This window comes from Chlamydotis macqueenii, chromosome 17 (genome assembly GCF_036417535.1).
Source record: "Chlamydotis macqueenii isolate bChlMac1 chromosome 17, bChlMac1.mat, whole genome shotgun sequence".
NCBI lineage: Eukaryota > Metazoa > Chordata > Aves > Otidiformes > Otididae > Chlamydotis > Chlamydotis macqueenii.
The window spans coordinates 11,334,236-11,350,944 of record NC_141572.1 but is presented as its reverse complement, the minus strand read 5'-3'; the positions used below and the strand labels follow the sequence as shown (position 1 = coordinate 11,350,944).

At 42.5% G+C, this 16,709-nt stretch overlaps 1 protein-coding gene across 1 annotated transcript; it reads left to right on the top strand.

Annotated features, from left to right (window-relative positions):
• The first annotated feature begins 7,028 nt into the window (after positions 1-7,028).
• On the top strand, positions 7,029-16,275 carry YWHAH (tyrosine 3-monooxygenase/tryptophan 5-monooxygenase activation protein eta). Its single transcript, XM_086761596.1, has 2 exons — positions 7,029-7,399; positions 15,475-16,275. Exons 1-2 carry the CDS (start codon positions 7,313-7,315, stop codon positions 16,129-16,131), a joined length of 744 nt encoding a protein of 247 aa, XP_086617722.1. The 5' UTR covers positions 7,029-7,312; the 3' UTR covers positions 16,132-16,275.
• Positions 16,276-16,709: the final 434 nt, after the last annotated feature.

Sequence of the window (16,709 nt, the reverse complement as noted above, 5' to 3'; positions counted from 1 at the left end):
TGGCGACGCGGTCTTCCCGCCGCCCAGCCGCTGTGGCGGCCCCGCGCCGCCTTCCTGCTTCTTCCCCATTGGTCAGCCGCCCCGCCGCGCCGGTAGCAACAGCGACAAATATATCCTACAGCCCTCTGATTGGCTGCCGCCTCCCGCCGAGCCATAGCAACAGCGGAACGGGGCGCGCGGCGCCTGAGGGGGCGCGCGGCGACCGTTGGCGACCTGGGCGAGGTGGGGAGGGGCGGCGGGCACGCTCGCCTCGGCTGAGGGAGCGGCGGGGCTGTGCGGGCGAGGGGAGTAAAGTAACCCTTCAGACGCGGGAGCTGTTGGTGATCCCAGCCGCGCTGAGTAAAACCCAATTTACGAGGCGTTTGCAGTGTGGTGGGCAAGAGCTGCGGCTTCTCTGCGGCCTGTGGTGGAAAGCAACCGAGATGCCGTCGTGTGCCAACTGGTGAAATGGCTTTCATGCAGAAGCAGCGGCCCGATAGCAAAATTCACACTGGATCTTGATAGATTTTTGTATGAAATCCCAAATAAGGTACTTTATTTCTCATCCCTAATGATATAACGGATTACTACAATTACTATGATTTAGCTAGTCAATGGTATGTAATACATGTGGATGAAAGCCAGGGTGGTTACATTTCCCGGCTCTTGAAGATTGATGTATTGGAGTAAAGAGGAATGATGTCGCTTACAATGGGACATATTTCAGTATCTTTCAAATATTTAGTGCTGTTACCTGCCAGGGAAGATGATAAAGATTAGATTAACACTATCTCTATAGAATTTTTAGATACTTGTCCTTCAAAATTAAATAGATTATTTTCTAAGAAAACAACTAGGGAATGCAGGTATTTTGGTTTTGGAGAGAACTGACCTTTGTTCTACTATCTTAACAATACCAGTGTCCCAAGGCCTTCTAAGTTTTTTTTTTTTTTAAATAGTTCAAAAACACAGTTCACCAGAATTCCTAAGGAGTGCTAGAATGATAAGTCTCTTTTCCAAACTTAAATTTGAAAAAGGCTTTGCAGCTAAAACACAATTAAAGCTTTTCCCCTTACACTTCACTTAATGAATTTTATTTCCAAATTTGGCACAATTGTTCTCTGGAGGACAATTGAATTTTCTAGGTCATTTCCCAGATGAAACGATTTATTACTTTTCTGGAAATTTATGTTAGATGTTTCAAAGCTTGATATGTGAAATCCAGCAAATTAAGAGTACTTCTTTTTAAGAGATGCAAAGTCAAGTGGTTGAAATACAGTATATTCTGGCCCGCTAGCATCTTTGCTCTATGCCACCTGGATATTGAATCTGCACAAAACACTTTTGAGGAGCTAATTGCATTTGGACAAGAACTTGGAAGCTGAGCCTACAGATGATCTCACAGGACTTGACCACGCTGAGTTACAGGTAGCTGAGCAGAGTTCAGAGGTAGGCTGCTGCTTCCCCATCCATGAGCTAGAACAGATGGGATGCATAGCCATGTGGTAGAGGAAGCGATCAAGTGAATCTCTGGTCAGCGCCAGCGATGCTCAGCATTTGGCCTTCTCTGCTGGTGCTGCTCAGTGGAGTTAGTCTTTGAAGGATGGCGTAGTGGAGTTATTTATATTGTATTCACATTGGGGTAGCATTTGAAATGTTCAGTTTATGTCTTACTTTGTTCTCATTTCCTGGCTGTGATTTGCATCCCCATCATGTTCTGGTTTCCCTGTCCTACCATATGTATCAAGTTCTAGATGTGTTTATATTGTTCTTCCTTGGAGCTGTATTTAGAAGCGCTCTGAGCACGTGGCTGACCTGCCCTGAGCTGAATGTGCTGTACCTGCTGTTGTCGTTCCTCCTCCTCAATGTGGCATGGCCTATCAAAGGAAGGAGCTTGCCCTAGATAAAAAAAAAAAAACAAAGCCATTTTTATCTTAAAATGCATACAAGGGCCCAAATAACAGCGCGTATATGTGTTAATGGATCACAGAAAGGGGATGGAAATCTAGGAGCACTTTCAGAAGTTCCATGACTTGGCTGTCCCTGAGAGGAGGGGGACACGCTCCCAACAGGCAGGCATCCATCTTTTCCAGCACTGCTGCTAGAGGCAGCTTTCCTCTTAGCAGTTTGACAGACAGGCCTAAGACTGACAAGGTCAGAGAGCTGTTGCCTATCAGTAGTTCCAAGTCAGAAGAGTGGTATAGAAGTGGCCGTATGGAGGACATTCATGGCAGCTGCTAGTGAAAAACTTCTCTGAACTAATCCACTACTCTGCTAGAGAGGATTAATGACATGAGAGCAGTTTTTCCTGCTTTCAGTCCCACTGACAGTTCCTGCTAGCTGTCCCAGTTACTGAATGGGCACATCAGCGGCCCACTCAGGACAAATGTCAGGAGACACAGCTTTGAGGCCAATATTTTCAGGCAGTCTCTTGTTCTGGATGCCTGGCTCAACTTGCTTGGGGCCTCATTTTCAGAGGAAATGAGCACTTACGTAGCAGCTCGAGTAGGGCACCCAGAATAAGAGGCCACTTTTGAAAACGTTGGTAAAGGAATTTTGTTTTATCTCTGCACTTCGTTAATCTTATTCCCAAAGTCTTTCATGTTATGTTCTACAGTGAAAGGTCATTGTTTCAGATCAATCATTTTCAGTGGGATTAAAACCCGTTCTAAGTCAAGATAATCCACTTTGGTAAAGTTTGAAGAGCAGTAAAAATTTGCTTACTAAGACAGATGTGGGTTTATTTTTTTAAATGTGGCTGCTGATGCTGAGTCCTTAATTGTGTATGCTCAGCATGAGATGTCTTCAGGGTGGTTCCAGAAATACTGGACATCTAAATTCTGATCTTATCTGCAGGCTGCAAATGCTCAGCACCTCTGAAAAGCCCTGGGATTTAGTAGGATTTGGGAGTTTTTTGTTTGTTTTACTTTTAGTATTTACTTAATATGGGTTGGTGTTTTTTTTTTTTTCTTTTACATTTAGAGCCTTTTTTCAAGGTGGTGCTCTGGTGACAGCTTCTGATAAGCAGGCTTTTTCATGTTTTCCTGTTTATGCTTGTGAATTCTAACTACTTTCCTTTGATTACATAGAGAATAAAACCACATTATTGTGTCTGGACAGGACTAGCAAACGCTGTGGTCTGAAGCAGCTCATGAAGAGTTAAAGCTGCTTTCAATTAGCTACTGTGTTCTTGCCACTTAAAGAAACCCCTGCAACTGAGCATGCTTCACAGCCTCCTGTGCATATCCCTGAATCATTCTGGCAAGTGAAAACACTGCCATAATCTTTTATTCAGACATAATGCTTATTCTTCACTGGACTCTGAAATGAGCAAGCACTTGAAAATAGCACATTTTACCAGAGAGTTCTGAGGATTTATCAAGTCATGTCTGCACAGGCTTTTGAGCATGCAACTGTGTGTGAGTGCTGAGTGATATTAAATATACTGCAGTGATCCTAAATGGGTTTCTGTATACAGACCTAACCTTTCCCTTGAGGGAGCACAGGCTTCGCAGGTTTTGTACAAATCACTGCCCTTTTGTTTTAAGGATGTTCCCATGTTGGTGAATATACAGTGTCCTTTACCATAGGGCATGAGCCTTACTGCTGCTGAGCAGCGCTCAGGCGATATAATCTTTCTCCCTTCGTTCTAGGTTTTACCTTCTGAGTTATGAGGGAGGTTCTGTGAGAATGATTCAAGATTAATATGAATTTGAAATATGACAAATAGTAGAATATTTTCACACACACTATGACAGCCTAGAGGGTTCTGTTGCTTGTTAAACTGTGGTGTATGGTTTGGCTAGAAATATATCATTGAAATTAGTCCCTTGTGGTTTGGGAAAGAATCATCACACTTCAGCTACACCCACTCCTATCTCGTGCTCTGATCTTGTCATTGGTTACAACACCTTTCCTCCCTGGTGCACACTTATCTCACTTTACTGGGGGGATGTGCCACCAGGATTCTAACAATAAAAATTATAGATAGTCCTAAGCCTGTGAAACAATCTGTCCTTACAGCACCATCTGAACAGCACGCCCCATGTAAGTGCCAGTCACAGTATTTACAAGATCAGAAGCCCACAAACTCTCCATCTCTACCATGCTCATCTCTGCTTCATTTTCTGAGATGTGGGAGCTGGTTAACCTCCCTCATCAACTGGTAGTTGCTTCTGTTCTCTCTCTGTTTTACAGTGTCTTGTCTCAAGACTTTTATCATGTAGGAAGTCCCTAAATAAAACATATCCTTGCTGCAGAGAAGAGAGGGAAGATCGATTGCCCCAGGGATGGGGAGGATGTTAGTGGCAGGGACTTTGCAGTACCATCGCTTTAGTTCCATAAATCTCAGGAAGGTGCTGCGAAGGGTGTGTGCTCCCTCACTGCTACCAGGACAACCAAAGGGGGAGGCTTTCTGTCATGGGGAAAGGCTGGGAGCAGCTTGGGGTGGTTTCCTTGCATTTCCTCTTCCCCAGTGTATCTTGTAGCTCTATCCCCTCAGCATACATCAGCACCCAGGGATGCCGTCAGAGACTGCAGTGGCATCCCCAGTGCCCCTGTGCGGAGCCGAGCAGTGACCTGGAATGGCATTTCAGCAGGGAGCTATTTGTGGAACATTGGTGCTGTCCAATAATCAGATATGCCTGTAGAGCAGAGCCACTGCCTTAGGTCATGGTGCAATTTTCAGTACCGTAAGTTTCTCAGTCTCCAAATTCTTGCTGGGTGTGGTCACTTTGCCAACAACTCGCAATCCTGCCTCATGAGAGCAGTATTTCTGAGCTGCTGCCTGCGCTTTGCTGGGAATTGCGGAGCTCTAACGCCGCGTATGATGCCTGGCATCTGAGCTCGGGAGGGGAACCAGGAGTTAGGTAGTGTTTTGCTCCCCATTCAGCACTCTGGTAACAGGTCTGCCGGCATGTCAATTTCCATTTTTAGTTTTAAGACATTGTAACTCAGCTTATAAATATTGTAGCAGATTAAAACTCACTGCATGAGCTCTAATTTGTTTTTATTTGTACCTCTGTAGATCCGTGGAGCCACTATTATGGCTGAAGATCCAGAGCACTAGGCACTGCGCGCACAGGAGAATATAGGTACACACCCACGGACCTTATATGTGTGAAATGCAGTCGTTTCACTTTCTCTGGGTTACAGTCAGGCTGTAGAAATGCTGCATACAAGATTGCCTTATTTTAGCAATTTCCCTTGCAACTGTTGGACTTAGATGTGTAGTTTTAGAGCAAGGAGGTGACATACCACCTTGTGGATTAAGAATTTTTGAGATGCTTTAGACTGAGAAATAGCCATTATACAGAAGCTTCAATGACGAAAACCAAAAGCATTTAGTGAGAATATGTTTGTGTGTGTGTGGCTATATCCACGTATATTTGGCAGATTAATGCAGATTGTCTGGTTCAGTGGGTGAATAACTGGTTTTAAAAATACTTCATAATCTGTTTCCCTTGGGAGTCTGAAACTGCTGTACGAGACTGCAAAGCTTTCGGTAGACCCTACAAATTTTCAGAACTGTTGGAATACTTTGCAGACTGAATAATCTCTAGTAAGAAGTTATAACTGTGAAGTTTCCAAACCAGAGAAGTGTATTGGGCATTCCACATTGGCCCATCTCTCACTATTCTTGCGTAAGTGTTAGATACATGAAAATCTACATTTTTACATCGGCATGCAGCTTGCTGATACGTGTGTGCAGCTGCGTGCTCTACAGTACTGCAAAGAGCTGTTTCCAGAATGTTCTGGCAATCAGTTCATAACTTGCTACATGGGTTTTTTATCTTTCATGCTTTATTACCATCTATTGTTATTTGTCCTAATATTTATTTATGTCCTTTTAAAAAATAGCAATATTAATCTCGTCCCTTTTAAAACTAACTGCAGCATTTATTTTAAATGACGTTAGGGTGCGATGCACAGAAGCCAGCAATGTTAGAGTTAAGGCTATAAACCTTTGGCTGACACAATGGACTGGATATACTCAATTGCTACAGTACTGGGGATAATGGGAGCATAATGTCATGAGTGAGACCAGCCTTGGTCCCCTGCCTCCGGTGTGTTCGTGGTCAGTGCCTCTGATGCTGACCTGTCTGCTGGTGAGCAAAGCTTTCACCCAGACGTACAGCAGCATCTCGTGCGTAGAGTGGTGGTTAAATGCTGGCTGTGGGTTGAACAGAAAGTTAATCTGTCATTTATCGTGAGAGATGAGTAATGTGCCTATCATTTCAGCAGATGCCAGCAGCTCTTGTCATTTGTGCAATACTTCTCCTGTGAGATGATTTTTATGTAAGGCTGGTACTCTCAATTTATGAAAGAAGAGCTGGGCTATTACAAGTTAGAATCCCTAGACAAATTGAATGTAGTTGCATCTCATAGGCAAGGTGGCAGAACAGAACTGGCCTGTGCCTGCCACCCCACCCAGGAACGTTTCGAAGCAGCTGGAATATCAGACATTGTTTATTTCTCTGGAATGAGGCACAACTCTGTGCATACTGCAGGGCAGAGCTGGCGCTGGAAGGCCGAGGTAGTACAAAGCAGGAATGGCGCAGAGGCAGGGTCGGACACGTGGACGCGGTGCGTTGTCCCGCACCGAGCACCGCCCGAGCGCCCCGCAGCTTCCCCTGGGCGAGGCGCGGCCGGGGCTCCGCCGTGGCAGCTTTGCGCCGCGTCACCGAGCGCGGGCACGGCAGGCGAGGCGGCGGACGCTCGCAGAGCCCGTCCTGAGGCCTTTCACCTCCGGCGCTGCCCGTGCGGCAGGACGCGGGCGGGCGAGCAGCCCCAGCCCAGCTCCGCAATGCCCTCGCCCACCGCCCACCTCCACCTTTGCAGCAGTAAAATGCAGCACTCGCAGCGCGCATGCGCCTCCTCCCGCCGGCGCCCCGGGATAGCTATTTATAGCAAGTGACGTCACCTAGAAATAGAACGCGGGGGAGCAGCGCCCCCTCCCCTCCCCTGCAGTCTCCTCAACTCCGCCCCCTCGTTGCCTTCCTAGCGCGCAGGCGCAGGCGGCGGCAGCAGCGCGAGGCTCCGAGCCGGGTGGAGAGGCGCGAGCCGCAGACGGGGACGCAGCGAGCGCGCGGCTGCCCGCCTTGCCGTGGTCCGTGAGCGCGAGGCGCCAACCGTCGCCTGGCACGCGCGGCCGGCGGGCGAGCGGCGGCTGAGGCGAGCCCAACGGTCGCCGAGAGCGCGAGGCGGCGGCGGCTCCGCTTAGCTTCCCTGCTCGCACGTCCCGCGCGTTTCGAGGCGCAGATCCCCGCCGTCCCCTTCCGCTCTCTCTGAGGGGCGCAGAGTGCCCAGCCCAGCAGCCACCACGGAAGCGGCTATGGGGGACCGGGAGCAGCTGCTGCAGCGAGCCCGCCTGGCTGAGCAGGCGGAGCGGTACGACGACATGGCCTCGGCCATGAAGTCGGTGAGTGGGGCTGGTAGCGTGGCGGCTGTGGGTCATACCCGGGGAGGAGTGTGTAGGGTGGGTAGTGGCGGGAGAGGGAGGGAGGGGAAGTCTGGGCTGGTCCGAGGCGGAGTTGGGTCCCAGGGAGGATGTGAGCCGCCAGGTCCCACCCGTCGCGGTGAAGAAAGGAAGGCGGGAGCGAGAGCCAGACCATCCCGCTGGGACGCCTCGCCGCTGTGTGGGGCGGTGCCCGTTACTACCTGCCTCAGGGAGCGACGAGACAGGCGGTAGCCGATCCAAACTGGACCTAGATCCCCGTTTTCTTTTAAAATTCATTTTCTTTCTCCCTCATTTCCTTCATTCCCTGTTAAGGACTCCCTTGTAGCCCTTCCGCTCCCTTGTCTGTCCCTGCCCGGGAGGTGTGGCTGCCCCCATGCCCTCCTCTCGCCTTTCTCCCCCACCCCGCCAATCCGGCGCGCAGTGCAGCAGTTTGAATACTGCCCGCCTCTCTCCCTGTCGCGGCAGGAACGCGGTGGATTCTTTCCCCGACCCCTGCTCAAGAGAGGGCCATCCCCGCGCACCGCCCACTCCCCTCGGTGGTGATGCTGGGTTTCACCTTGGGGTGCGTCTCCCCTTTTCGGGGAGTCTGGGACACGCAAGCGGTTGGGGGTGCCGCCGGGTGAGATAGCCGCTGCGGCTAGGGGCGGGGGGCGGCTGGGGAAACCGCGCGCGGCAAGAGGAGCCCCTTCCTTTTCCAGACGCTTCTTTTGCCTCGCGATAAAAGGCACGAATAGAGGCCTCACCCACAAACGTGAGCGCTCTGACTCAAAGATGGTATAGTAGTTGCATCCGGGTATGAAAGCTACCCGGTGCACAGAGAGCGTTTCCCAAGCCTTGATGTTGCCTTTTTGCCTCTTCTTTGTAGGGTAACAAATTCTCAGTGTGTTCCTTACACAATTGAATACTGACATGTGTTTAAACGCTAAGTTACAATTACAACTCAGCTCCTTTCAGAACCAAGCAATGAAAATTGTTTGTACTGACCTGTCTGTACTGATGAATAATAAAATTGCAGAATGATCAAACTTATTATGTCTAGTCCCTTTTTTTAAAAACAAAGTGTTCCTATAATCTAAATTTTAAGGGTAATGTTAATGCCAGTAAATGCTTAGCAGTTTCTTTGCTGTATCTGATTACACTTGGTTATTCTTGCTGATATGTCCTTTGTGAACACCAGAGGCCCCAAGAGGAATCGTTTCCCTTGAGAATACTGCTGTTTAAAGACACGTGATGATTTTAGTTTGAAAGAGCAGCTCCAAATGGAGTTCATATTTTTGCTGTAACAATCAATTTGTTTATTCTCCTTCAAGGGCTGTGATGTATGTCATGTCCCGTAAATGAGGGCAATAAAAAAACACTTTGCTACTCTTATTCACTTTTGTTACTGTGTCATAATAAATACCATAAGCAGTCCCACTCTAAAGCAGCAATGCTTCTGGGTATCTCAGTATCAGAGGCACTAGACGTTAAAATAGTGTATTTTAATGATACCACCGGGATTCGTCCTACATATAATGTAAGAGTAATAGCTGTGTTTGCCTCTTGAATCTCTCAGTTGCTAATTCTAAAAGATGAAATGGAGAAACCGCTAAAATCCACTGCTGCTCTAGCTAGTATTTCTAGCTGTAGTTAGTAGATAGCTTTTTATTTTTGCAAATATCACTGAACTATAGTTTATGTGTGGCTGTCTGAACATATGTGAAACAAACAGAATTGTGTTCCTGTGCTTCAGGAAATATATAAATAAAGTACATATAACTAGTGTGTATGTCCAGTTGTCTCTTTAAACTGTCCTAATTACTATGCAGTTTTCATTCATCCCGAGTCACAGTATTCTTATCTGTAATGCTGCTTTTGCTCACAAATAAGTTGTGTAATAATGAGATTCTGTAACTGCAAGCTTGAGAACATTGAGAACACTTTGTAAGTGAGCTGAGTCTGGAGCATTTATGAAACATTACATTATATAGATACTTTAAAAATACACAAAGTCAAGCTGATTTTAAAAGGCAACAGTTTCCTTCTTTAAGCTGTTTGTATACTGTTGCATGCCTGTAATGTAGCATCTATTAGTTACTTGGCTTTCACAGGTGTTCACTCTAACATGGTAATTTCCAGAATGTTCTTCAGCACTTTAAGCTGATATTGTGGGTCTGAACGTAAGCTCCTATGAAATTTAGTTATGTGGGCTGTCTGTTCTCACATGGATAATATTTCCTTCTATTTCAGTGATTGTAAATAACAGCTATTAAGAGAACTTTTTAACCATATAGAATAACATTAAAATCATCACATTGCACTCCAGAGACATTAGACTTCCTTCAACAGGAAATCAGTGTTCTAACTCAGATATCTATTCTCAATGCAGGAAATCTTGATTTGAAAAGTTTCTTCTATAAAATTTTTGAAAAATCTCTGAACGTAACAAATCCGATGATTTTAAAAGATGCTATATTAAAGTGTAAATACAAGTCACAATGGTATATTTCAGTTTAGGATATTTATCACCACACTTTTACAATACACACTGTGGCCAATAGCCCTATAGTTACTCCTGAAACAAAGTAACAAAGACTGTTTTAGCAAAAGCATACTTTTATGATTTTTGAGACCGCCACGGAAGGAGGAAAAAGTAGGACTAGACTGCCATTTCAGCTGTCAGTATAAAGCTGGAGAAATGCTTATTTTTCAGTCCTGTCAGTTCCTTCTTTTAAAGAAAAGCCAGATGAAGTAGCAGTTGTAGCTTAAATAATGAAACTACTGCTCAATAATACAAATTTTTTTTATTGCTGCTAAACTTCTTTTTCTTGGAAGATTCTAGTATTTTGGCTTATAATGTGTAGACAGGAGAGGAAAATAAAACTTCACTTAGTTTGCTGTTATAAATTTATGAGTTTCGTTTACTTTTTTCTAGCCAAAGTTATTGTAACAGAAAATACAATCACATGTGCCTCTATTAAAAGGCATTATTCCAGGGGGTATGGCATTCTCATTGCATTAAATGCTGCTCCGAGATTCCAACTGTTTGACCTAACCCTACACGGTAGGTAAAAAAATTACGCCCCAACACACTGGGGAAAGATATACTTTTAATATAAGTGTTACATATTCTCACTTGATGGGACAAATACTGTAGCATATTGAGAATACAGCGTGGAGTACCTTTGATTTTAGATCATTCCAGAAATAGTTACAACGTTTTAGCTGTGTAAACTCTTAGCGTTTTAGACAGTATTAATCCTAATATGTGGTGCTCAGGACCTCTATTAATCATGTTGCTTTTCTAGTATTGCTACATAGCAGGTAGAGAGTAATTTACACTTAACAATTGGTAAGATGAATCTGAGTTATGCGAGATATATAATTTTAAAACTAGTTGTGTGTGAAATACTACTCAGCGTGAAATAAATTTAAGTCTTGGAATGATCTAAAGCTTTTTAAGTAAAATAGCTTGAGCTTCTAGTTTAATTTGTAGGCTTTATCGGTGTACATGATGATGCCTTTAATGTAAACAATATCCTCCCTTGCTGTGAGATTACTTCTTTACCATAGTTTTACACAGTAAACCTAGCTATAGACCTTCCAATGCTTGCTGTAAGACACTGAAGCCACATGATGCAAGAAACTGATCTGGTTTAAATTTGTCTGGTTTCTATTTGTTAAAGAATTATGAACTTTGTATCAGGAGAGTTTTAATAATTAGATCTGACTATACTGGCTCAAGTAGAATAATTTTTGCAGCAGTTTGTGAAGAAGTGGCTCTAGCTGTGACTTAAATGCTCTGGCTAACAAAACAGGAGTATAATCACATACGTTCAGTTGACCTGGGTCAAGTTCTATTAGGTAATCCGACAGTGAATCATAGATCTGCTGTCCGTTGTGGACTCTTCACTTTGGTGCATTTTCCATGTGAAAGTAACTCAGCTTGGTATGGTCTATGTGGGATCATGCACATGGAAGTAATTTCTGAGCTGATACAGTACTGCCACGCTCATCAGCATGTATAGTTAGGTATTCCAGGGTTATAGTCAGGATTCCTTTTATATACTCCCTTTTTTTTTTCCCAGAAAACTGAAAGGACTTTGTGGGCATAAAGCAGAGGAGACACCTGTAAGTATTTTAGAAATAAATGATTTAGACTGCATTCTTGTTACAAAAAGCGGACTGTCAGTCTGAATGAACCCTGCTAGCAGATCATAGCCTGTGTGTTCAAATGCATCATCTGGCTCAGGACTGAAAATAACCCCAAACTTAGATGTGAGAGAGATATGTGTTTGGATAAGAGTATAGAGTAACATCTGAGTAAGTAAATACTACTTTGAAGTCATACCAGAAATGGCTTTTCATCTTTTAAGTGCTTCTGTTTTTCCTAACAGCCATTATAAGAAAGTCTGTTTACATCTAAAATGTAAAAGTAAATTATTGCAGTCCAGGATCTTTTTGTGTTGTGGAAAGGCTGTAGGTAGAATGGAAGATAGGAACAAATAAATTTCCTTCAGCATTTCAAGTTTTCTTTTTCTCTACATGATCCCCACATGTGAAGAGAAACATGTCTGGTTTTGTCTACTTTGCTAACATATCGGAAATAGATAAAACAGTAGATAGCTCCATAAAGCTCACATGCTTTCATTTGAGTCTAGTTTCTTGTAATATAGCAGTTACAGCAGGTAGGTAGATGTGTTTTTTTGATATCTCTATATAGAGTATCAGCATTTTTTTTAGCTAGAATGGGGAATTATTTGCCGTTTCCCTCTCAGAAATCACCAGCTTTGAAATGAGAAGGAAATAGTTCAGGAATAATGAAATAAAAATTAGGGGGAGGGAAATGACACTGACATCCTGAAGCATGTTGAAAGGTGACACTAGAAAGGAATGAGCTTTGCTCCAAGCATTGGAAATTTCTGGCACAGAAGAATAACTGTTGTGAAGTAACTGGTTTGTTACGCTGAGTTCCTGTGCTCCACATCAGATGCTGCTTTCTTTGAAAGTGGTTATAAGTTTCTACATTAACAGAACCTACCGGGGGATATAAATTATGCCCAGGAATGGCATGGCATTGATATTTTTAACTGTGCCTTATCTGAAAAAGTAATTTGCTTTATGGTTCAAGGCTTGTGGCAGTACTCTATGTAGTCTTCTGGCTATGATATGTTGTATCTGTTATGGCAGCTGCTCACAAATGACTTCTTCAAGCCATTATCAATGGCTTGAGAAAAACCTAAAAGCTTTATTTTTGCATTGCAAGATTTAATTCCTTTGATAAAAGTGCTAAAATCTCACTTTGGTAATTTTAAAACCAGATTAAATATGAATATCCTGTTTTCTTCTAACTAGAAATGTAGAAGACTTGAAGAAACAAAGGAAAATAAGTTGCTTTCAAACCCTTTGTCAGTTTAACTTTAGGTCACGATCTTCAGTGTACTGACTTTTTTTGAAGCTAATTGTACTGTATGCTAGCTTTGTATAGTTTTATTGTGGAATAGTAATGCTTTGCCATCTGACTGTTAGGGCTTGCATTTGGAAAGGCAGTATGTTTGACAAAGGGCAACCAAAACCCCAGTTGTTCTGAGATGGACTTGACTTGATGGTAGTTGCTGATTCTCCAAAATCTGGAATACTCTTTGAAGGCTAGTGGTATTCCTGTAAGATTGTATGTTGTCTATTGTGACAAACTGGATGAAATTTGAAAGCTGATTAATTTCTCTGCCCTTAAGTAAATACACCAGGTATACAGCATAGTAAAAATTCAGAGTTTACTACTCAAATTTTTTTTTTATGGTTCCTAGGACATTAGTCATATACTGTAAAACGCCATTTTTGAGTTTTGAATACACAGAAGACATCTGTCTCTAGGTTTAGGATGACTGCATATCTTTTTTTAGTTATTGAATACTTAAATATCAGCATTTAGCAGGATATTTATTTGAAGCAGAGAGAAAGGGGTGAGCATAAAGGTAGCAGATGAGGGTAAAGAACAGAGACGGTAAGTGGAGCATGAGGTGAAATAAGGAGATGATGATGTATCAGGTGAAGAATTAGGATAGTTGTGGTTGCACTCCTCTTGTAGCTTTAATTTCTCCTCTTACGGAGTTTGGACTGCAAAGCCAAGAGGTGATATTTCTGTTTCTATTGTCCTGTCCCACTAAGTCTCATCCTCAGTTATTTTTTGTATCTTGTATGCTTTTCCATACTCAGTTATTATTTTTGTGTGTAATATAGCTCAGAAGTATATTAGCAGATCATAATTTTTTCTTCCTTTTTTTTTTTTTTTTTTAAGTGCTATAGAGATAATGAAGAGAGTGTGGGGAAGGGATTTATTTGTGTGGTTAAATGATATTTTAAGTTTTAGCAAAAGATTACTGACTCCTTTAGATCAACCACTGTGTTTGAGAACTTGCAATGAATTTTCAAGCTAAGTCCTCCAGCAGTGCAGGAATTGCCAAGTGACTATTAATCTTTGGTGGATTTTTTGTTTTATTTTTGTAAAAGCAAGTGCTGACCTAATAGACTGTACGGAATAAAAAGCTCTTAGCTGAGCCTTTACATCTTGAGGGAGTTAATATCTTTACTAGAGAAGATTGTAATAGTAGTAGAGATCATTGAGGGAGGGATTGTTGGGAGGATGTTGAGTGGAAGCTGTGAAGAAGATTATGAAGATGTCATTAGAGTTGTTCCCTGTACATTTCACCCTCTGTAGATGATCTCTAATTGTACTAGACCAGGCAGAGCAGTATTTTTGGGGAGTTTGGGTTCCTGAGCTGTGGGAAGAAGTCATTTTGGAGATAAAACTAATTGATTTAGAATATTTCAAGAACAAAAGCTAAATTTGAAAGTAAGCTCTCTTTTACTGTGACAGCTGTAATTCGTATACATTATTTTTTAGACTTGGAAAGATGCATGTTTATTGGATGGTTCACTAGCTATACCAGCAGTCTCAGAATAGTGTAAATATTTGTTATTTAATTATTTGTAGTATGTAAGTATTTGCAAACATTCTGATGCCTGTCAAGCAGTGTAAATATGCACATTTAAAAATAAATATTTAATGATATTAGCAGTGTCTGAGCAAGGACAAGTTTACTTTCACACCAAAGTACATATCCTTAGAATTTTAGTGACTTCTTAATGCAGTTAATGCAGTATAATTAAAGTAGTAGTTACATTTTTCATCCTAATTTCTGTGAGTTTAATTTCATGTTTGTAAATTTGCAAAAGTAGAACAACTTCAGGTGACTATAAGTCTGATAATTTTTATTCCCTAAATTAACACAGCAAGTGAAATAGGCCTAAATACAGTATTATAAGTATTTTCCTTCCTCTATCTCAGCTTTTTGTAGTGGGAATTCGGAGTTGATTGTGGCTTTTTTCTTGATTTCCTGTTCTATTTCTATGCAGTTTCCTTCATGTTCTATCCCTGAAATTAGTCTGCAGCCACCAGCTAGCAGAAATCAGGATAACTTCTGTATTACGTTGTATAATTGCAACTAAGTGACTGAAAGATACTACAAAACACTAATTCCATTTGTACTATGCAGAGCTTAATCATGACTGCAGTGCTTCCATCTCTGTTGTTGAATGAAAGAAAGCAGCAGGGGAAAGAAATGCAAGAACTGCACCAGTTTCCAGTGTCTGTGCTGTGTTCCAGATCCATAAAACTGGTATTCTAGGTACATTTAAATTAATTGCTAAGTGTGTAATCTGCATACTTATAGCAAAGACTTCCTAAAAAAACTGAGCCTTCCTTCTGTGAGTGCTTCTGCATTACACAAGCCTGACTCACTTTTATTCAGTGAATGCAGTGGCTTCTAAATACCTGTTCTATTACAACAGAACTGTGCGGTTTTCTTTTTTTCACATTTTGACTGCAGAAACAGTTTTTAAACTTTCAGTGTTACAAATTGACTCCTGTCTAGAAGGAATTTGGGGATCTAGAAGGAACTTTGAATCTTGTATTTCATGATGGAAGTATTGAAGGAAGTCTGCACACTCTTTTGTAAGGCAAACCCTTTAAATTTGATCTGTGTTTGTATTTTCAGGTAACTGAGCTGAATGAGCCTCTCTCAAACGAGGACAGGAACCTGCTGTCTGTAGCCTACAAGAATGTAGTTGGAGCTAGACGATCCTCCTGGCGTGTCATCAGCAGCATAGAGCAGAAGACTATGGCAGATGGGAATGAGAAGAAGCTGGAGAAGGTTAAAGCCTATAGGGAGAAGATAGAAAAGGAGCTTGAGACAGTCTGCAATGATGTTTTGGCTCTCCTAGATAAATACTTGATCAAGAACTGCAATGACTTTCAGTATGAGAGCAAGGTCTTTTATCTGAAAATGAAGGGGGATTACTACCGCTATTTGGCAGAAGTTGCTGCTGGAGAGAAGAAGAACAGTGTTGTGGAAGCTTCAGAAGCTGCCTATAAAGAGGCTTTTGAAATCAGCAAAGAGCACATGCAGCCCACTCACCCAATTAGGCTTGGGCTGGCACTCAATTTCTCGGTGTTCTACTATGAAATCCAGAATGCTCCTGAGCAAGCCTGCCTTTTAGCCAAACAAGCCTTTGATGATGCCATAGCAGAGCTGGACACACTAAATGAGGATTCCTACAAGGACTCCACTCTCATCATGCAGTTACTTCGAGATAACCTCACTCTGTGGACGAGTGATCAGCAAGATGAAGAAGCAGGAGAGGGCAATAATTAAAGAGCTTTCCTCCGATCCCTCTTTCATCACTTCACCATCCCCATCATCACCAATATTTCCTTGCCACAGTCACACTAAATATCTAGTGCTAAGCATATCTGTATCGTACAGCTGTTCAGATCTGCTGTCCACTTTATCAAGAAGCAGTTTCAGATGAGTCTTCATGGGCATTGATGGATTGATTGGTTTATTGGCCCTATTTATCTTAGTTGCACTTAAGCAGTGCAGAAAGATGCATAATGAGGCATTTTTACTTTGCCTGTTGATTCTAAAATATGGGAAAGGATAATGGAAAGTGATTGAAGATAATTAGATTCTAGTTAATTTTTTTTCCTTTTGAAATGAGCTGACAGTTCTGTTAAGCAGTACATTTTGTGCATGCAAAGTAAATTAGCCACTCCAAATTCTTTTCAGTCAATGAGAACAGTTAAGCTGATGTGAAATGACAACCCTGTTCATCAGTTTACAATAAATTGTTTGAAATGTGAGGTTTCAGTAGCAATTTATTTTTTTGCCTCTAACTTAATGTGCACAGTTTCTTTTAATGCAGTGCATCTACCTAAGAGTTTTGATACTTG

Bases quoted from the DNA above. Each gene is read 5' to 3' on its own strand.
- YWHAH (XM_086761596.1), top strand. From the start codon at position 7,313: ATGGGGGACCGGGAGCAGCTGCTGCAGCGAGCCCGCCTGGCTGAGCAG. The intron at 7,400-15,474 runs GTGAGTGGGGCT...TTGTATTTTCAG, and splicing joins TGGCCTCGGCCATGAAGTCG to GTAACTGAGCTGAATGAGCC.